At 42.9% G+C, this 22,947-nt stretch overlaps 1 protein-coding gene across 3 annotated transcripts in view; it reads left to right on the top strand.

Annotated features, from left to right (window-relative positions):
• tmem14ca (transmembrane protein 14Ca) overlaps positions 1-21,742 on the top strand; it is a 62,000-nt gene extending 40,258 nt beyond the window's left edge. The window contains exons 2-5 of one of the 3 annotated variants that reach the window (XM_087978675.1): positions 64-165; positions 8,055-8,142; positions 19,381-19,470; positions 21,546-21,742. In XM_087978675.1, coding sequence (XP_087834801.1) covers positions 64-165; positions 8,055-8,142; positions 19,381-19,470; positions 21,546-21,603 — 338 coding nt within the window. In that variant the 3' untranslated portion in view covers positions 21,604-21,742. Of the gene's footprint in view, positions 1-63; positions 166-8,054; positions 8,143-16,669; positions 16,878-19,380; positions 19,471-21,545 lie in introns of those variants that run through there. The other 2 variants (XM_087978676.1, XM_087978674.1) reach the window with 2 other exon arrangements.
• Positions 21,743-22,947: the final 1,205 nt, after the last annotated feature.

Below are 22,947 nucleotides of genomic sequence, written 5' to 3'. Positions count from 1 at the left end.
CAGAGAATTTTTCTATTGACTTGATGGTTGCTTGTGATTAATAAAAGTTTCTTGTGCATTCAGGTAGTGTGCCTTCTCTAGCAGCTGGCCTGTTATTTGGGAGTGCAGCTGGACTTGGGGCCTATCAGATTACTCAAGACCCCAAGAACATATGGATGTCTCTGAGTGAGTAATCTGATCACGTTTCCAATGAGTTTTAGTATATTGTATGTTGTCCTTTCTACTGTTTTATAGGCACAATGTATGCAGCTGTAATACGCAAGTTTAAAAGAATAACTTCTGTCTTTGTAGGTTTTTTTCCTAAAAATCTACCTTTTTCATAAAATATAAGTAGATAACAAAACAGTTCAAATTGCATGTAACAGAAAATGTTACAAAATATCACATTTTGCAGTTGAGCATTCACACTTTTAACACCTCATTCCAAATGCAAATTTGGGACATTTACAAAATTTGACTAGAACAGCCGCTGTGAGCTTTAGTGCACCCTTCAGCATGTAGTCCCAGACCTTGGAAAGTGCCAGTGTGCAACAGAAAAGTTGCATGTCAGAAAGGCAAGGTCGTGGTGATCATGGGGGACTTCAATATGCAGGTGGACTGGGTAAATAATGTTGCCAGTGGATCCAAAGAAAGGGAATTCTTGGAATGCTTACAGAATGGCTTTTTGGAACAGCTTGTCATGGAGCCCACAAGGGAGCAGGCTATTTTGGACCTAGTGCTATGTAATGAACCAGACTTTATAAAAGATCTTAAAGTAAGGGAGCACTTAGGAAGCAGCGATCATAATATGATCGAGTTCAGTCTGCAGTTTGAAAGAGAGAAGGCAAAATCGGATGTGTTACAGTTAAACAAAGGTAATTATGAGGGCATGAGAGAGGAACTGACGAAAATCGACTGGAAGCAGAGCCTTGCAGGGAAGACAGAGCAAAAATGGCTGGAGTTTGTGGGTATAATTGAGGACACAGTACAGAGGTTCATCCCCAAGAAAAGAAAGATTATCCGGGGAGGGATTAGACAGCCATGGCTGACAAAGGAAGTCAGGAAATGTATCAAAGAAAAAGAGAGGTCCTATAAAGTGGCCAAGAGCACTGGGAAATCAGAAGATTGGGAAGGCTACAAAAACAAACAGAGGATAACAAAAAGAGAAATAAGGAAGGAGAGGATCAAAAATGAAGGTAGGCTAGCCAGTAATATTAGAAATGATAGTAAAAGTTTCTTTCAATACATAAGAAACAAACGACAGGCAAGAGTAGACATTGGGCCACTTCAAACTGATGCTGGAAGGCTAGTGATGGGAGATAAAGAAATAGCTGGAGAACTTAATAAGTACTTTGCGTCAGTCTTCACAGTGGAAGACATGAGTAGTATACGAGGAACGGCTGAGGATCCTGGGATTGTACTCATTGGAGTTTAGAAGGTTAAGGGGAGATCTAATAGAAACTTACAAGATAATGCATGGCTTGGAAAGGGTGGATGCTAAGAAATTGTTTCCGTTAGGCGAGGAGACTAGGACCCGTGGGCACAGTCTTAGCATTAGACGGGGTCAATTCAGAACAGAAATGCGGAGACATTTCTTCAGCCAGAGAGTGGTGGGCCTGTGTAATTCATTGCCGCGGAGTGCAGTGGAGGCCGGGACGCTAAATGTCTTCAAGGCAGAGATTGATAAATTCTTGATGTCACAAGGAATTAAGGGCTATGGGGAGAATGCGGGTAAGTGGAGTTGAAATGCCTATCAGCCATGATTAAATGGCGGAGTGGACTCGATGGGCCGAATGGCCTTACTTCCACTCCAATGTCTTATCGTCTTTATGGTCTTACACTCAACAGAGGACAACAGAGGACGACCAACAGGTTTTGGGTAGACCAAAAAGCATCTGACTGAGTTGATGTAACTGTGAAGGGAATGCATTATGAATAGTAGAACACTGAGAAGCTCTGAGGATCAGAGGGATTGTATACCAGTCCCGTAAGCTATGAGGACAGGAGGTTAAAGTGGTTAAAGCTACCTTGACTCTCCTAGCTAAGGAGTAGAGTTTAAGAGCAGGGTGGTACTGCTGGAAATGTATAAAATGCTAGTTAGGCCACAGCTAAAGTATTGTGTGCAGTTCTGAAATCTGCATTATAAGGAGGGATGTGATAGCACTGGAGAGGGTGCAGAGGAGTTTTATCGGGATATTGCCTGGGCTGGAGAGTTTGCTATGAAGAGAGATTGTACAGACTGGGGTTGTTTTCCTTAGAAGAGATTGAGAGGGTACATGATTCAGATGAATAAAATTGAGGGGGATAGCCAGTGTAGACAGGAAGAAACCTTTCTCAAAAATAATAAAAAAACTGTTGGTGCTGGAAATCCGAAACAACAAAAGAAATTGCTGAGGAAACTCAGCAGGTCTGTGAAGAGAAAGCAAAGTTAAAGTTTTGAGTCCAGTGACACTTCTGAAACCTGATTGAGTAAGGGGCAGAAGGTTCAGAGATGTGAGAAAAATCTTCTTCATCCAGGGGGTGGTGTGAACTTGGAAATCACTGCCTGTAAGTGTGATGGTGGCAGAAACACTCGGAACATACAGAATTATTTACATATGTAATTGTGATGCAAGGCTATGGACCAAGTATTGGAAGATTAGAATAGTTAGATAGTTATTTTTGACTGGCATAGATGTGATGGGTCAATGGGCCCTTCTCTGTGCTGTAGATCTCTATGATGATGATGACTGAAACTATGCCTCCGTGCTTGTTAGAAAGATCTAGTGACAAGGCATTCATGCCTCCTTCTTCTGACAGTCTGAAGAATCCAACAGAATCAAACCTGTCCTTTAACCACAGGACATCAAGGATGTGATGTGCTAAACACTGCCTGATGGACTTTGGTTAGTGTTCCACTGCACACACCTTTTGCAAGGGGGCGGTGATATGGTATGGTCCAACTGCTGGAGTGTTCCACACTAACGCTGCAAATTGCATTGGTACAACAACAGTGATGTCAGGAAAGGAGTTCCCTGGTTTTGATCCAGTGACAGTGAAGGAACAGTGATAAACTTCCAAATTAGGGTTGTTTATGCAATGAGATGTGTATCAATGACACATGAAATAATGGTGCAAACCAAGCATGTATAATCTACATTCATAGGGTCTTACTGTTTGACTTGGTTTTAATTTGGCAGACCTGGAATTTGGGAAAGCCTGTTCTTAGTTCTGTTTTCTCATTGGTGGTTAGATCTTCAATCAGGTTAATTGCAGCAGCTTAAGATTCATAGAAATTAATGACAAAATAGATATAAGCTTCATAGTTAAGAATTTTCAAAAATTTAAGAAATTTTAAAAATTGAACATTGCAGAATATGGAAATTTTCACTTTGCCAAGTTTACTGTTTTTAAATCCCACAGTATCAGTACTGGAGCTGTAACTTTATAGACATTTTTAATCAATCTGTTCACGGCTGAGGCAGGTTAGACTTGAATCCCCAGGCCTTCTGGTTCAGAGGTAGGGTCTGCCGCACTGGTCAACATTGCAGCAACTCACCAAGGCTCCTTCAACAATAGCTTCCAAACCTGCCAGCTAAGCTGCCTAGAATGACAAGGCCAATAGATGCATGCAAACAGAATAGCACCTGCAGACTCCCCTCCAGGCCGCAAAAGATCCTAATTTGGAAATATATCACTGCTCCTTCATTCTCACTGGATTAAAACCCTGGAATACCTTTGTTGGCATTACTGTCGTTCTACCAATGCAACTTACAGTGCAGTATTAAGGAAGACAGTTCATCACAAAATTCTTGAAGGCAGGTTAAGATTGGGCATTAACCAATGAAGTATATGTCCCACAAAATAATTATTTAAAAATCAACCGAATAATTAAAAAGGCTCAAGTGCAGAGTTCTGCACAATCAGAATTGGATATAGCACTCTAGTTGTGGCTTAACCACAGCTTTATAAAAGTTAAGCAGGACTTTCTTGCTTTTTGTTTGCAAAATATCTACTTACGTTTTTTTCACCACTCTCAATATACTTTACCACCTTCAAAGAGTGTTGCTTATTCCTGCATAATCTTTAGAACTGAACAATTAAGATTTGTATACACCTCCCTGTCTGTTATCATTGGACAAAGTTTAAAATCGCAACAGGTTATAGTCCAACAGGTTTAGAGAGGCACCTCCATTATCTGGCATTCGATTATCCGAGCAAGGTTGCAATGGCTTGGCTAAACTGTTACTTGACATTCGATTATCTGAACAAAATTGTCCCTGCTCTTGTCATTCGGATAATTGAAGTTCCTCTTGTATTTGGAAGTACTAGCTTTCGGAGCACTGCTCCTCCTTCAGGTGGTTGTGCAGCATAAGACACAGAACTTATAGCAAAAGATGTATGCATGACACTGTAATTTTTTGTTATAAATTCTGTGTCTTATGATCTTATGCTCCACAACAATCTGATGAAGGAGCAGTGCTCTGAAAGTTAGTGCTTCCAAATAAACCTATTGGACTATAACCTGGTGTTGTGATTTTTAACTTTGTCCACCCCAATCTAACACCAGCTCTTCCACATCATGGTGTCATTGGAAAAATTTTAAAAATGTAACCATCTGTACTACAATTGTTATAACTATGCACATATATCAGAATAGCACTAATTTCTGGGGAACACTATTGTTCACCATCTGTAAGACTGAAAAACAACAGTTTACCATGACTCACGGTTTTTTGGTTTTAAGACTTCTATATTTATTATCCCAGCATTGAACGAAAAATAAAGAATTGTGGATAGAACATAGAACAGTACAGCACAGAACAGGCCCTTCAGCCCATGATGTTGTGCCGACCACTGATCCTCATGCACCCTTAAATTTCTGTGACCATCTGCATGTCCAATAGTCCCTTAAATGTCCCCAATGACCTTGCTTCCACAACTGCTGCTGGCAACACATTCCATGCTCTCTCAACTCTGTAAAGAACCTGCCTCTGACATCCCCACTATACTTTCCTCCAACCAGCTTAAAAACTATGACCCCTCGTGTTAGTTATTTCTGCCCTGGGAAATAGTCTCTGGCTATCGACTCTATCTATGCCTCTCATTATCTTGTATACCTCAATTAGGTCCCCTCTCCTCCTCCTTTTCTCCAATGAAAAAAGTCCAAGCTCAGTCAACCTCTCTTCATAAGATAAGCCCTCCAGTCCAGGCATCATCCTGGTAAACCTCCTCTGAACCCTCTCCAACGCATCCACATCTATCCTATAATAGGGCGACCAGAACCGGACGCAGTATTCCAAGTGTGGTCTAACCAAAGTTTTATAGAGCTGCAACAAGATCTCATGACTCTTAAACTCTATCCCCCTGTTAATGAAAGCCAGAACACCATATGCTTTCTTAACAACCCTGTCCATTGGGTGGCCATTTTAAGGGATCTATGTACCTGCACACCAAGATCCCTCTGTTCCTCCACACTGCCAAGAATCCTTTCGTTAATCCTGTACTCAGCTTTCAAATTTGACCTTCCAAAATGCATCACCTCGCATTTATCCAGGTTGAACTCCATCTGCCACCTCTCAGCCCATCTCTGTATCCTGTCAATGTCCCGCTGCCGCCTACAACAGCCCTCTATACTGTCAACGACATCTCCAACCTTTGTGTCGTCTGCAGACTTGTTGACCCATCCTTCAATCCCCTCATTCAAGTCATTCATAAAAATTACAAACAATAGAGGCCCAAGGACAGAGCCCTGTGGAACACCGCTCACCACAGACTTCCAGACAGAATATTTTCCTTCTACTACCACTCACTGTCTTCTGTTGGTGAGCCAATTCTGTATCCAAACAGCTAAATTTCCCTGTATCCCATTCCTCCTGACCTTCTGAATGAGCCTACCATGGGGAACCTTATCAAATGCCTTGCTGAAGTCCATATACACCACATCCACAGCTCGACCCTCATCAACTTTTCTAGTCACATCCTCAAAGAACTCGATAAGGTTTGTGAGGCATGACCTTCCCCCCCGCCCCCCCCCTCAAAACCATGTTGACTGCATTTAATCAAGCCATGCTCTTCCAGATGGTCATAAATCCTATCCCTCAGAATCCTTTCTAACACCTTGCGGACGACAGACGTGAGACTTACTGGTCTGTAATTGTCGGAGATTTCCCTATTTCCTTTCTTGAAGAGTGGAATTACATTTGCCTCTCTCCAGTCCTCAGGTACGACTCCAGTGGAGAGCGAGGATGCAAAGATCTTCGCAAGTGGCGAAGCAATTGCATTTCTCGTTTCCCAAAGCAGCCGGTGACAAATCTGGTCTGAGCCTGGCGACTTGTCAATCTTAATGTTTGACAAAAGTTTCAGCACATCAGCTTCCTCTATCTTTATCAATTCCAGCATGCACACCTGCTCTTCAAAGGTTTCATTCACTACAAAGTTCATTTCTTTCATAAAGACAGAAGCAAAAAACTCATTTAGGGCTTCCCCTACCTCCTCAGACTCCACACACATTCCCTATGCTATCCCTGATCGGGCCTACTCTTTCTTTGACCATTCTCTTATTCCTCACATTAGTGTAAAATGCCTTTGTGTTCTCCCTAATCCGTTCTGCCAAGCCTTTCTCGTGCCCCCTCCTGGCTCTCCTCAGACCATTTTTGAGCTCCTTCCTCGCCTGCCTGTAATCCTCTAGAGCTGAACTTGCCCCTAGCTTCCTCCACCTTATGTAAGCTACCTTTTTCCTTTTGATGAGAAGCTCCACCGCTCTCGTCATCCAAGGTTCCTATATTGGAAATCAGCCACACAAACAGAAATTGCTGGATAAAACTAAGCAGATGTTGCAGCATCTTGTAAAAAAAAGCAGAGTTAACATTTCAGGTCCAGTGACTTCTTCAGAACTGGCACTGACTCTCCTGTTTCATGAGCCCCCATTGTTAACCAGCATTTCATATAATACTTTGTAAAATGTTATCTTAAAATCCATAATGAAAACACCTATTGTTTTCTGTACATTAGGCTTCTTTCTTAGAATCATAGAATCCCCACACTGTGGAAGCAGGCCACACTAAATCTCTGAGGAGCATCTCACCCAGACTCCCACAGCCCCCCACCCTATTTCTGTAACTCTGCATTTCCCTTGGATAATTCATCTAGTCTGCACATCTCTGGACACTATGGGCAATTTTAGTATGGCTAATCCACTTAACCTGCACATTTTGGTCTGTGGGAAGAAACCAGAACACTGGGAGGAAAACCACACATACGTAGAATGATCAAACTGGATGAAATAATGGATCTTATTATTCGAAAGGTATGCTGGAATATGAGCTCAAAAACCTTCTGACTCACTGTTCAGACTTGATTCAATACAACTTAGCTCAAAAGTGAGAGAGTGCATGCAACATTTCCCGCCTCAGGTGACACTTTGCGTGGAGTTTGCACATTCTCCCCGTGTCTGCGTGGGTTTCCTCCGGGTGCTCCGGTTTCTTCCCACAATCCAAAAATGTGCAGGTTAGGTGAATTGGCCATGCTAAATTGCCCGTAGTGTTAGGTGAAGGGGTCTGGGTGGGTTACGCTTCGGCGGGTCGGTGTGGACTTGTTGGGCCGAAGGGCTTGTTTCCACACTAAGTAATCTAATCTGTGAATAATACATCGGCAATGAAAGCATTTAACTAAACCCACGAGACCTTGCTTCTGGGCAAAAGTGGAGGTTTCTGTCAGACAATGTGAACAGGTTGCAGTCACTGAATTCAGGCTAGTAGCTGCAATGCAATACAATCCCTGATTATCCGCACCAGTGTTAGAATGTCACATAAGAATTATGAGCAAGAATAGGCCATTTGGCCCTCAAACCTGCTCCATTATTTGTTGAGGTCATGACATTTTATTTATTTCCGCAAAAATTTTTTTTTGGTAATTCAATTCAATTAATGAACCATAATGTGCATTTTACAAATCTGTGTTGTTGTTCTTAATTAAAATCTTTCCAAGCACCTGTAGATTTATGTTTTTCCCCCTCAGATCATTGCTTCTAAAATCTTAACTATACTGATGTTAAACTTTCTGCTGAGTAATGTTTGTCTCTTTGTACTTTAAAGTTGCTTCAGGAGCACTGACTGGAATAATGGGAATGAGATTCTACAATTCAGGAAAATTCATGCCGGCAGGGTTAGTCGCTGGAGCAAGGTAATGATATAGACCATCTTGTCACCTAACAAAAAATTATATTGCTGAATATTAAGTAGAGCCAAAATATATTTGATTAAAACAAAATTCCAAAATCCTGCCCCTTTTAGATCAATGAACTGCAATGACTTCTCACCATAAATGTGAATCACTTTCATTTCAAGAAACTGATCTATTGTCTTATGGTAAAACTCTTATTGGCTTCCCTTGTTACATATTCCACAACTTGATTGTACTCGTGTTAAAAATGGCAAGTTTTTGCTGACATGGGCAAATGTGGGCATCTGCGCATGCACGCTGATCTGGAACTGCAAATGTGCATAAGTGCAGACCATCTATATCATCCTGCCTTCCTTTTCTCATCTCCCTCCTCCCACCTGGGCTAATTTCCTCTAGGCGTCTTGCATACTCACTTACCCCTGCTATACCTCATTTGAATGTTGCACCTTTTCTCTGCGTATGCTCATCGTATCTTTTGCGCATGATGTCTGTGGCAAGGTGGTGAAGGAACCAACAAGAGGGGAAAAAAAACCTACCCTCATAATCACTAATCTGCCTGCCGTAGCTGCATCTATCTGATGAAAATGACCACTGCTGTTCTTGTGGCGATGAATCATAGAGTCATAGAATCCCTACAGTGTGGAAGCAGAGTATTTAGCCCATCATGTTCACACCAACCCCTCAAAGAGGATCCCACCGAATTCCCATGGCTAATCCATTTAAACTGCATATCCCTGAACGTTATGGGCAATTTGGCATAGGTAATCCACTTAACCTACTCACCTTTGGACTGTGGGAGGAAACTGAAGCACCCGGAAGAAACCCACACATACACAGGAAGAATATGCAAACTCCACAGAGACCGTCACCTGAGGGTGGAATCGAATCAGAGTCCTTGGTGGTATGAGGTAGTAGTGCTAAACACGAGCTATTGTGCTGCCCTAAGTACAGTCTTTGCATAATGGATACACTCCATTATGTTGTGTGACACTATCATTGTGTTAAATGGAGTTCAGACTGGGCATCCAAGAAATGCTGTGTGCCATCAGCAGCAGAATTGGGCTGGAACACAATCTTTAGTCTTTAGCCTTTGGCCTGGCATAGCTGCCAACTGTGTTATTACCATCAGGTGAAGCAATCAACCCTTGTTCGATTAAAGAGTGCAAGAGGCCATGCTAAGAGCAGCACCAGGCATATCAAAAAATGAGGTGTCAATCTGATGCTACAAAACAGAGTGAATTGTGTGCCAAAGACATAAGCAGTAAATAATAGGCTCAAGTGATTTCACAACCAGTGAATTGGATTTGAGTTCTGCAGTCCTGTGATATCCAGCCATGAATAGTAGGTGGTAACCAGCTAACTCACTGGAGGAGAAGGATCCGCAAATCCTTCATGATCCTGATGAAGGCCTTTGCCCGAAACCTCGATTTTTCCTGTCCTCGGATGCTGCCTGACCTGTGCTTTTCCACCACCACACTAATATTGACTCGGATCCACAAATATCCCTATCTTCTATAATAGAAGAAAACAGCATGGCAGTGCAAAAGATAAGGAAAATTTGTAACAATTTTCAGCCAGACATATTGAATAGATGATCCATCTCCGCTTCCTCTGGAGAGGTCCCCAGCATAATCGGTACCAACCAATGATATTCACTCCATGTGATATCAGGATGTGGCTGCAGGCACTGGTGCTATGAAGGCCTTAATAACATTCTGGCACTTTCTTAGAGGTAACCTGCTCAGTAGCGCTCGGTTTGTGTTCTGCCAGCACCAATTTGTTCCTAACCTCAAATACAGCCTTGGTTATGCATAGGCAAAAGAACTGAACTCCAGGAATGCGTGAAAGTAACTGTGTCCAAAAGATGTAGGGGCAGAAATTAAGCCATTCAGCCTATTGAGTCTGCTCCACTGTTCAATTATGGCTGATATGTTTCTCAACCCTCTCTCCATAACCCTCGATCCCCTTCACAGTCTCAGTCTTAAATATACTCAATGACCTGGCCTCCACAGCCTCCTCTGGCAGTGAATTCCATAGATTCACTACTCTCTGCCTGAAGAAGTTTCTCCTTTTTTTTCTAAAAGGCCTTCCCTTTACTCTAAGGCAATGTCCTTAGGCCCTAGTCTCTCCTACCAATGGAAGCATGTTCCCAACATCCACTCTGTCCAAGCCGTTTAATATTCTGTAAGTTTCAATTAGATGCCCCCTCATCCTTCTAAATTCCATTGAGTATAGACCCAGAGTCCTGAAACATGCCTTGTAAATTGAGCTTTTCATTCCTGGGAATGAAAGTTCCAGAGCCAATACGTTCTTTCTGAAAAGGATGGAGCCCAAAACTGCACAAAATACACTAAATGTGATCTGATCAGAGCTTTATATAGAGCCTCAGAAGTACATCTCTCAAAATAAATGCCAACATTGCATTTGTATTCCTAACTACTGTCTCAACCTGCAAGTTTACATTGAGAGAATCCTGGACTACAACTCCCAAGTCTTTTTACAATTCAAACTTCTGAATTTTCTCCCCGTTTAGAAAATAGGCCTTGCCTCTATTTTTCCTATTAACATGCATGACCTTATACTTTCCCACGTTCTATTTCATCTTCCACTTCTTAGCCCATTGTCCTAACTTGTCCAAATCCTTCTGCAGCCTCCCCACCGCCTCAATACTAGCTGCAGCTCTATCTAGCTTTGTATCATCTGTAAACTTATCCAGAATGCCCTCAGTTCCTTTATGATTGGATTCCCAACAGTGTGGAAACAGGTCCTTTGGCCTAACCAGTCCACATCGACCCTCCGAAGAGTAACCCACCCAGACCCATTTCCCTCTGACTAATGCACCTAACTCTGTGGGCAATTTAGCATGGCCAATTCACCTGACCCGCACATCTTTAGATTGTGGGAGGAAACTGGAGCACCTGGAGAAAACCCATGCAGACGCAGGCTGGAATTGAACCTGGGACTAGGGCGGCATGGTGGCACAGTGGTTAGCACTGCTGCCTCACAGCGCCAGAGACCCGGGTTCAATTCCCAACTCAGGCGACTGACTGTGTGGAGTTTGCACATTCTCCCCGTGTCTGCGTGGGTTTCCTCCGGGTGCTCCGGTTTCCTCCCACACTCCAAAGATGTGCAGGTCAGGTGAATTGGCCATGCTAAATTGCCCATAGTGTTAGGTAAAGGGGTAAATGTAGGATAATGGGTGGATTGTGCTTCAGCGGGTCGGTGTGGACTTGTTGGGCCGAAGGGCCTGTTTCCACACTGTAAGTAATCTAATCTAATCTACTGTGAGGCAGCAGTGCTAACCACTGAGCCACCTAGGTCACTATTGTTGTGAAAAGCTGTGGTCTTACCAAAACCACATCTGAGTGTAGCATCAAGAAGCCCAAGCAAAACTAGAGTCAGTGGTTATCCGAGGGAAATCTCTGTTGGTTGAAGTCTTGCCTGGCATATTGGAAGATGATTGTTGGACGTTAGTCATCTCTGGTCCACAACATCTCTGCAGGAGTTAACAAAAATTAGGAGCAGGAGTAGGCCATTCAGTGCTTCACACCTGCTCCACCATTCATTTGATCATGGTTGATCCTCAATAACTTTGCTGCTTTCTCCCCATCTCCCTCTAACTCTTGCTTGAATGCATTCTGTGCCTTGGCCTCCTCAGCTTTGTATGATAGAAAGTTCAGTAATTTCTCATGTCAGTCCTAAATGGCGTATCCCATAGCATGAGACTGTGACTCCTATTTCAGAAATCCTCAGCTATAGAACACCTCCTTTGTGCATCTGCTCTACCAAATCATGTCAGAAGTTTGTACATTTCAATCAGATCCCCTCTCATCCTTCTGAACTCTAATGAACACAGGCCAAGGTGAAACTATCTCTTCTCATAGGAGAGTTGAGTCATCCACAATATCAGCTTAGTGAACCTCTAAGGCAAATATATTGTTTGTTAGGTACAAAGAACAAAGAAAATTTACAGCCCAGGAACAGGCCCTTCGGCCCTCCAAGCCTGAGCCGATCCAAATGTACTGTCTAAACCCGTTGGTCAATTGCTAAGCATTTGTATCCGTCTGCTCCCCACCTACTCATGCATCTGTCCAGATGCATCTTAAATGAATCTACCGTACCTGCCTCTACCACTTCTGTTGGCAATGCGTTCCAAACGCCCACCAAGTGTGTGAAGTACTTGCCACGTGTATCCCCCTTAAACTTTCCACCTCTCACCTTGAAAGCATGATCTCTCGTTTATTGAATCGTTCACCCTGGGAAAAAGCTTGTCTGTATCCACTCTGTCTATACCCTTCATGATTTTGTTAACCTCAATCAGGTCCCCCCTCAATCTCCTTTTTTCTAGTGAAAATAAACCTAACCTACTGAACCTCTCTTCATAGCTAGCACCTTCCATACCAGGCAACATCCTCATAAACCTTCTCTGCACCCTCTCCAAAGCGTCCACACCCTTTTGGTAATATGGCACCCAGAACTGTACACAGTATTCTCAATGCGACCGAACCAATGTCGTGTACAATTTTAACATGACTTGCCAGCTCTTATACTCAATGAAGGCAAGCATACTATATCCCTTATTGACCACACTATCCACGTGTGCAACAACCTTCAGGGTACAATGGACATGCACTCCCAGATCTCTCTGCCCATCAGCTTTTCCCAAGGCTCTTCCGTTCATTGTATAATTCTCTCCCTCCAGAATTAGACTTGCCTAAATGCATCACCACACATTTGTCTGGATTGAAAGCCATCTGCCACTTTTCTGCCCAACTCTCCAGTCTATCTATATCCTCCTGTATTCTCTGACAGTCCCTTATCTTTTCGCCACTCCATCAATCTTTGTGACATCTGCAAACTTGCTGATCATACCAACAGTACCCTCTTCTAGATCATTTATGTATATTACAAACCACAGTGGCCCCAATACTGACCCCTGTGGAACACTACTGGTCATCTTTCTCCGTTTCAAGAACCTCCCATCAACTACTACTCTGTCTCCTGTTGCTCAACCAGTTCTTTATCTACCTAGCTAGAACACACTGCACACCATGTGACTTCACTTTCTCCATTAGTCTACAATGGGGAACCTTATCAAATGCCTTATTAAAGTCCATGTATATGATTAGATTACATTACAGTGTGGAAACAGGCCCTTTGGCCCAACAAGTCCACACTGACCTGCCGAAGCGCAACCCACCCATACCCCTACATTTACCCCTTACCTAACACTACGGGCAATTTAGCATGGCCAATTCACCTGACCTGCACATCTTTGGAGTGTGGGAGGAAACCGGAGCACCCGGAGGAAACCCACACAGACACGGGGAGAATGTGCAAACTCCACACAGTCAGTCGCCTGAGGCGGGAATTGAACCCGGGTCTCCGGTGCTGTGAGGCAGCAGTGCTAGCCACTGTGCCACCGTGCCGCCCACAAACATCAACAGCCCTTCCTTCATCTAACAACTTGGTCACTTCCTCGAAGAACTCTATTAAGTTGGTAAGGCATGATCTCCCCCGCATAAAACCATGTTGTCTATCACTGATAAGCTCATTCTTTTCTAAATATAAATAGATCCTATCTCTCTTTCTACCCTCTCCAGCAACTTCACCACCACCGATGTCAGGCTCACTGGCCTGTAGTTACCTGGAATATCCCCACTACCCTTCTTGTACAGGGGGACAACATGAGCAACCTTTCAGGCCTTCGGCACCTCACCTGTGTTAAAGGATGCCAGAAAGATATCTGTCAGGGCCCCAGCTATTTCCTCTTTTGCCTCCCTCAGCAATCTGGGATAGATCCCATCCGGTCCTGGGGATTTGTCCACCTGAATAACCTCTAGCATACCCAACACATCTTCCCTACTTATGCCAACGTGTTCCAGATTAATCAAGCTTCTATCTCTAATCTCTAGATTCATCATGTTCCTCTCCTCAGTGAACATTGATGCAAAGTATTCAGAATCTCATCCATTCTCTCAGGTTTGGCACACAGCCTTCCTTCATTATCTTTTAGTGGATCGATCCTTTCTCTAGTTACCCGCTTGCTGCTTATATAAGAATAAAATGCTTTGGGATTTTCCTTAATTCTGCTTGTTAAAGCTATTTTATGACCCCTTTTAGCCTGCTTGATTCCTTGTTTAAGACTTGTCCTGCTCTTCTGATATTCCTCCAAGGCCTGTTCTGTTCTTAGCTGCCTAGACCTTATGTACGCTTCCCTTTTCCTCTTGGCTAGTCGTACAATTTCACCTGTCATCCACGGTTCACGAATCTTGCCCTTCCTATCCTTTTCCTTAAATGGGACATGCCTATCCTGCACTATCTTTAACCTATCTTTGAAAGCCTCCCACATCTCCAATGTGGACTTCCCTTCAAATAGCTGTGTCCAGTCCACATTTCCCAGCTCCTGCCTAATTTTGATATAATTGGCCTCGGCCCAGTTTAGTACTCTTCCCTTAGGGGAGAAAGTGAGGTCTGCAGATGCTGGAGATCAGAGCTGGAAATGTGTTGCTGGAAAAGCGCAGCAGGTCAGGCAGCATCCAGGGAACAGGAGAATCGACGTTTCGGGCATAAGCCCTTCTTCCTGAAGAAGGGCTTATGCCCGAAACGTCGATTCTCCTGTTCCCTGGATGCTGCCTGACCTGCTGCGCTTTTCCAGCAACACATTTCCTACTCTTCCCTTAGGACCATTCTCTCTTTTTTATCTACGAGTATTCTAAAACTTACAGAATTGTGGTCACTGTTCCCAAAGAAATCCCCCACCGTAACTTCTACTACTTGTTCTGGCTCGTTCCCCGGTACCAGGTCCAATATGGCTCCTTCCCTCGTCGGACTATTGACATCTTGTTCTAGAAAACTCTCCAGGACACTTCGTACAAATTCTACTCCATCCAGACCTCTGACGCTAAGTGTATGTTGGGAAAATTAAAATCTCCCATCACCACTACTCTATTGCCTCTACATCTATTCATAATCTGTTTACTATTTGTTCTTCTACCTCACGCTCACTGTTGGGAGGTCTCATCTACCATAATGCCTCACTACCCAAGACAGCCATAGTGTCCTCCTTTAGCACAGCCGTGATATCATCCCTGACCAGCAATACAACTCCACCCCCTCTTTTACTTCCCTTTCTGTCCTGTCTGAAGCGTCTATCTCCTGGAACATTTAGTTGTCAATCATCATGCCCTTCCTTCAACCAAGTCTCTGTGATGGCAATAATGTTCTAGGCACCAATCCAAGCCCTAAGTTCATCTGCCTTATATACTACTCCTTGCATTAAAGTAGATGCATTTCAGGCCACCAGTTCTTTTACGCTCACCTGCTGTCTGCCTATTCTTCCCTTTATTAATGTTTTCTTCATAATTCTTACAATCTTTAGTCTCCACCTCACTGCCTACTTCTCTTCTGGTCCCCTGCCACATTAGTTTAAAACCTTCCAACAGCAGTAGCAAAAACTCCCCCAAGGACATTAGTTCCGGTCTGATTCAGTTGTAGACCGTCCCTTTTGTAATAGTCCCACCTTCCCCAGAACCGGTCCCAATGTCCAACAAATCTGAACCCCTCCCTCCTACACCATCTCTTAAGCCACGTGTTCATCCTGCCTATTTTTTCATTTCTACACTGGCTAGCACGTGGCACTGGTAATAATCCCAAGATTACTATCTTTGAGGTCCTCCCCTTTAACTTCTGTCCTGGCTCCCTGAATTCTTCTTTCAGGACCTCACCTAGCTTTCTACTTACATCGTTGGTGCCTGTATGCACCTTTTAGAATGCTCTACAGCTGATCAGTGACATCCCTGACCCGAGCACCTGGGAGTGAAAAAAACCATCTGGAAGTCTTGTTTTCGGCCACAGAACCGCCTATCTACTCCCCTCACAATAGAATCCCCTATGACTATGGCCCAAGGAGTCTTTTTTTTTCCCGCCCTTCTGAACAGCAGTGCCTGCCACTGTGCCATGATCTTGGTAAGCCATCTCCCTCAACAGTATCCAAAAGGTATACCTGTTTTGGAGGGAGATGACTGCAGGGGATACCTGCACTGCCTTCCAGCTCTTTTTCTGCCTTTTGGTCACCCATTCACTGTCTCCCTCAGCAATCCTAACCTGCGGTGTGACCAGTTCACTAAACGTGCTATCCACGACCACCTCAGCATCGCAGATGCTCCACATCTGCAGCTCCAGAGCCGCCGTGCGGTCAAATAACAGCTGCGGGCTGGACACACTTCTTGCAAGTGTAAGAGTCAGGAACGTCAGACACGTTCCTAAGCTCCCACATCAAGCAAGAGTCACATGTCACGGGTCTGAGGTCCCCTGCCGTTGTAAGCTTAGCTTTATATGAACTAACTAAAACTAACCAATGCACTTAAATAAATGAAAAAGAAAGATAAGAAATAAAAGCCTTACCTTACAGGGTCTTTTTCTTCCGGTTAGTGGAGGGGGTGGAGCGGAAGGTAGATACTATACGTGTAGTATCTCGGGTTTAGCCACTGCCCAAATATAAATTAAGCCCTTACCTTCCCGGCAGCCCTCACTTCACTCCTCCTGCTCTCCTCACCGCTCTGGCAGAATGGTGGCCTGACTCCCGAGGTAAGTCTCTTTTTATGCGGGAAAACTTACCCTTCCTGGCAGCCCTTGCCTCACTCCTGCTCTCCTTGCCGCTCTGGCAAAATGGAGGTAGTAAGATTAAAACTACATGCAATCCACCACTAAGACAGTAATATCATTAAGAGATCCCCGCCTTTGAACACCCATCCTTTTGTAATAAAGACCAATATACTTTCTGCACTTGCCTGTTTACTTTAGTTGACTTGTGTGTGAGGACTGCTAGATCCCTTTATGTAATCTCATTCCCCAATTTATCATCATTTAAATAATACTGTCTCTTTCTGATTTTCACAGCAAAGTGTGTGCCTTCACATTTAGTTACATAGTATTGCTTCTGCCACATGCTTGCCTTCTCACTGACCTTCTGTAAACTACCTTGAAGCCTCTCTGCATCCTCTTCGCAGCTTACAATCCCTTCCAGTTTTGTGGCTTCAGCAAACTTGGAAATGTCACATTTGGTTCCCTCATCCTAGTCAGTTATGTATATATTTTGAATAGCTGGAGCCTAAGTACTGATCCTTGCAGTGCCCTGCGGGTCACTGCACCCAGAAAAATGCCTATTTATTCCCACTCTGTTACCTGTCCTTCAACATATTCTCAATATTTGCAAATATTATCCTCTATCCCATTATGGTTATGGGATATGGCAGGAACAGGATACTGATTGAGGATGATCAGCCATGATCATAATGAATGGTGGTGCTCGCTCGAAGGGCAAAATATAGTCTATTCTTTAATTTGGGACCTTATCAAAAGTCTTCTGAAAATCCAAATGCACCACATCTACTGGTTCTCTTTGCTAAGTATGATTTGCCTTTTATAAACCCATGTTAGCTTTAACCAATCCCATTTATGCTCTCCAAGTGTTTTGTTATCATGTGTTTTATAATAGATACCAGCATTTTCCCTATTATGAATATTAGGCTAACTGGTCTGTAATTTGGTTTTTCTCTCCCTCCCTCTTTTTTTTTAAACAGTGAGGTTACATTTGTTACCCTCCAGTCTGTAGGAATTTCTCCAGTATTTATAAGAGTTTGGAAAATGACCAACAATCCATCCAACATTTCCAAGGCCACTTCCTGGGCTGTCGATTATCAGGCCCTGGATAGTTTCCTTGACCAGGGTAATGTTTTTGGTCTAATCAAATTCAACTGCTTTGTCAATGATCTTCCCTACATCATAAGCTCAGAAGTGAGAGTGCTTGCTGATAATTGCACAATTTTCACCACCATTCATAACTCCTCTGATACTGAAGCAGTCCATGTCCAAATGCAGTCATACCTGGACAATATCTGGGTAACATTTGTGCCACACAAGCACCAATCAGTGACCACCTCCCAACTAGTGAAAATCTAATTATGATTTTTTTGACATTTAGTGGTAGCTCTTGTTTCTGAATTTTCCCACTATCATTGACCAGAAACTGAACTGGACTAGCCATATAAATATAGTGGCTACAGGAGCAGGTCAAAAGCTGAGTATTGCAGTGACTAATTCATTTACTAGCTCCCCATAAACTGTCTGCCGTATATAAGGCGTAAGTCAGGAGTGTGATGGGAAGCTAGATGAGTGCACTTCTAACAACACTCAAGTTTGACATCATTTCTCTTAGGCCTCCAAGCTATGGAAACATTGAGAAACAGACGTGAAGGCAGATTATGGGAAGATGTAACAAAAACAGATTTGACATTCTGGGTGACTTTAACTTCCCCGATATTGACTCGGACTCCCTTACAGCAAGAGGTGTAGATGGGGCAGAATTTGTTTAGTGCATCCAAGAGGGTTGCTTGAAACTGTGTAGAGCCCAACCAGAGGAGGGGACATATTGGACCTTGTATTGGCTAATGAACCTGGCCAGATGACTGACATTTCAGTGGGAGAGCATTTTGAAACAGTGATCACAACTCCATAAGTTTTAAGATGGATAAGGATAAGTCAGGACCTTGTGGGGACGGAATATTACATCCGTGTTAAATCGGAGCTAGCGGGTGTTAATTGGGAAGAGGTGTGATCAGGCAAATCCACATTTAACATATGGGAGTTGTTTAAAGAGAGGTTGTGAACTTAGTCATAAAGAACGAAGAAGCATATGTAAGGTTTAGAAAGCTAATAAAAGGCCCATGCGGAATACAGAACAACCTTGATTATCCAAGCGTCAGTTATCTGAGCAAGTTCTCAAGGTCCTATTTGTTATCTGAACAATCCATTATCCGAGCTCTGTTAACTGAACAAAATACTCCCAGCCTGTCTTTTTTGGATAATCGAGGTGGTTCTGTATAAGGAAAGCAGGAAAAAACTCAAGCAGGGAGTTAGGAGAGCAAAAAGGAGCCATGAAATCACCTCAGCAAATAAGGGTAAAGAGAATCCAGAGGTATTCTCTGCATACATTAAAAACAAGACGATAACTCTGGAGAAGGCAAAGGAGGGAACTAGTGCTTGGAGGCAGAGAATGTTAGCATGATCCTAAATGAGTACTTTGTTTCAGTATTCATCGAGGAGAAAGGTATGTAGGATAGTGAGATTAGTGTGGAGCATGCTAGGGCATTTTGAGATCAAGAAAGAAGTGGTGTTGGGTCTCTTGAGCAGAATTAGATGAATAAGTCCTGAGGGATCAAATGGTATCTACCCTAGGTTATTGCGAGAGGCAAGATTGGAGATTACTGGAGCCTTGACCCAGATCTTTGTATACTCACTAGCGACTGGAGAGGTCCCAAAGGACTGGTGAGTAGCCAGTTGTTCCTTTGTTCAAGAAGGAAGTAGGGATAATCCAGGAAACTATAGACCAGTGAGTCTCACATTGGTGGTTGGGAAACTGTTGGAGAGAATTATTAAGGATAGGATTTACACATTTAGAAAAGCATGGCTTATTAGCAACAGTCAATATGGCGGGGCAGGTCAAGTCTTAATAATCTTTTTGAATTTTTAGAGGAGGTGATGAAGGTGATCAATGAGTAGCAGATGTCGTCTACGTGGATTTTAGTAGGGCTTTCAACAACATTCCTCATAGGCTTATGCAAAAGCTTAAGATGCATGGGCTCCATGGTGACTTGGCCACTTAGATTCAGAACTGGCTTGCCCATAAAAGGTAATGGGTAGTCGTGCAAGGTTGTTTTTCTAGTTGGAGATCCATGACAAATGGTGTTCCACAGGGATCCATACTGTTCCTTTAGCATCCTGTGCTGCACTGTTCTATGTTCTGTCATCCAGACAAAGCACTTGATAGGTATCATACAAACATTCACTTCCTCCATCACTGCTGCTCAGTAACATTAATGTGTATCGTTTACACATGACCTGCAGAAATTTACCAAAGGTCCTTAGATTTCTCCTTTCAAACCCATGACATGACCATTTAGAACGACAAGGGCAGTAAGACAATGGGACTCCATCACTTGCAAGTTCCCCTGTAGGCCACCCATCTTGATATGGAAATATTTAGCTGTTCTTTAAGTATTGCTGGGTCAAAAAGCTGGAGCTCCCTTCCTAACAGCCTTGTGAGTGTATCGATACCACTTGACAGCAGCTGTGCAAGAAGATAACTCAATGCCATCTTCAAGGGCACATGGGATTGGCAGTAAATGCTGGCTAAACCAGTAACACCCATATCCCATAAATGTATTTAAAACAAAAACTCATCATCGCCATTTTTTCCCCAATTGTCGATTAAAGTGATTCTGTCCTTACTCCCTCTAGGCATCCTCACTTTTGTCCTGTCCTCATGAATCAGTACTATTACCCAACTTCTATTTTTCCTATCTATATAATCTAATCTAATCTAATCTTTCTGAATCCTTTATATTCTTTTCATCAAGTAGCGAATCCTCACCATTTTTAAGACTTATTTCCATTCTTGCCACTCCATCATTTTCTTACTGTTATGGACCAGGCCAGACCCTCTCAAAACATTTCAAGGAAGTAGCCCAGACCCTAACTTTGCTAGTTGTGTTAAGCAGGTGGAGAGTGGATATTTCAGGAGTGATGGAGATGGCCCATTCATCACTGAATGAAACACTAAAGAGAACAGAATATGGAATAACTTAACCACAAACCCAACAGATCATCCCAACTTAATTCCAAATTCCTGTAATAATCCCCGTAAACATCCCTAGGCAACAAAGGTAAAATCAACACAGGGCCTTGCATGAAAGAGAGAGAGAGAGAGAGAGAGAGATAGCAAAGTGATTCACCATGGAACACCTCCTTCCATGTAGCCATTTCTTGGACCAGCAGCCTCAAAACTGACAGACTGCTATTGGTGAACAGCCAGACTGCTAAAAACCAAACCAGAGCAAAGCTGAGCTGCAAGAACTGGCTACTCCCTTTTCATTGTATGTGTTTTTAAAAAAAAAGCTTGAGAGTCTTTTGCCTGAAGCTGTATCTGTTAGCTATAATCAAATTGGCCTAAAACTCTTCAGCCATACATTTTGGAATTGCTGCTTTTATGACCTCTCCCAAAAAAAGCCAAGCACACTGTAACCTTATTAAAGGAGCAGCATCATCACACTATACTACAACATTGAGTTAGTCCCTCAATAACTTTATTTGTCATTGTGCCTTTACAGATCTGAACTGTAATTTGTCTTTGTAGCCTTTCTTAAACTGTTCATATCTATTATGGCACTACTCATTTCTCTGTACTGTCTAACTCTGTAACTTTGTGTACTTTATTTCTCTTATATATCTGTACACTGGTGTCCATCTCCCTGTAATGTTTTTAGATATGTTTGAATAGCATGTTTCAATAAGTTTTGTGCAGTTTCCTAATCAATAATAATTCTTGTTTGTTCCTCCCACAGCCTTCTGATGCTTGGAAGACTTGGTCTAAAAATGTTTGAGAAACCCCACAAATCATGAACCAGTTTCTTTTCAGAAAGAAAATTTTGTATACATGCCTTTTGAATCATTGGTTTAATTTTTATCATTTGAACTTAGAATGAATCTTGAACTGAATCTGAATAGAATTAAATTCAATAAATCTCTTGATTCAAAGATTCTTTGATAGCTCATGAACTTTGTTTTTAAAAAATATTCTACTGGTCCAATAGGAAATAATCCTCTTCACAACAATAATGAAATAAATCTATCGTTCTTGGAAATAACAGCATGTGCTGTTCGAGGTTTCTTTTGAAAAACAGATCTCTGTTGAATTGTGAAAGAGCGTTTTATGGGCCAGAAGAGAATGCTCTACCAAGGAAGCTGAAAATGTGTTGCTGGAAAAGCGCAGCAGGTCAGGCAGCATCCAAGGAACAGGAGAATCGACGTTTCGGGCATAAGCCCTTCTTCAGGAATCTTATGCCCGAACCGTCGATTCCCCTGTTCCTTGGATGCTGCCTGACCTGCGCTTTTCCAGCAACACATTTTCAGCTCTGATCTCCAGCATCTGCAGCCCTCACTTTCTGCTCTACCAAGGAAATATGGAATCGAGTATTTATGCATTTGAGCACAGAGCATTGGAACAAAAGGATGTACAATTGAGAAAATGTGGAAACAGGTTCACAGTTGCTATAGTGGATGATCATAAAAAAAATAAGGTTTGATGTGTGCTCTATGACAATAGTGGCTGTCATTGGTTTCTGTACTCCAGAAAAATACTTCATTGTTACAGAGTACTTAAGGCACCATCTTGAGAGTATGGCAAGGAGAAATACTACTTTCTGAAGGCGGGCACAATCACTAGATAGTACCACAGTCAGTGAATTGAAGGTAAACAGAGCTTATGTTTTAATTTTAAGTTAAAGAAAATCCCTAATCAAGTTTAAAAATATTTTGTTAGAGGTTATAGAACATAGAACATAGAAGAATACAGCGCAGTACAGGCCCTTTGGCCCTCGATGTTGCGCCGATCCAAGCCCACCTAACCTATACTAACCCACTATCCTCCATATACCTATCCAATGCCCGCTTAAATGCCCATAAAGAGGGAGAGTCCACCACTGCTACTGGCAGGGCATTCCATGAACTTACGACTCGCTGAGTGAAGAACCTACCCCTAACTTCAGTCCTATATCTACCCCCCCTTAATTTAAAGCTATGCCCCCTTGTAATACCCGACTCCATACGCGGGAAAAGGTTCACACTGTCAACCCTATCTAACCCCCTAATCATCTTGTACACCTCAATCAAGTCACCTCTAAACCTTCTTTTCTCTAGTGAAAACAGCCCCAAGTGTCTCAGTCTTTCCTCATACGATCTTCCTTC

This window comes from Chiloscyllium plagiosum, unplaced genomic scaffold (genome assembly GCF_037043375.1).
Source record: "Chiloscyllium plagiosum isolate Xiang-an unplaced genomic scaffold, Cpla_swu_hap1 HiC_scaffold_34, whole genome shotgun sequence".
Classification (NCBI taxonomy): domain Eukaryota; kingdom Metazoa; phylum Chordata; class Chondrichthyes; order Orectolobiformes; family Hemiscylliidae; genus Chiloscyllium; species Chiloscyllium plagiosum.
The sequence above is the reverse complement of the archived record's forward strand: the minus strand, read 5'-3'. Positions and strand labels throughout refer to the sequence as shown.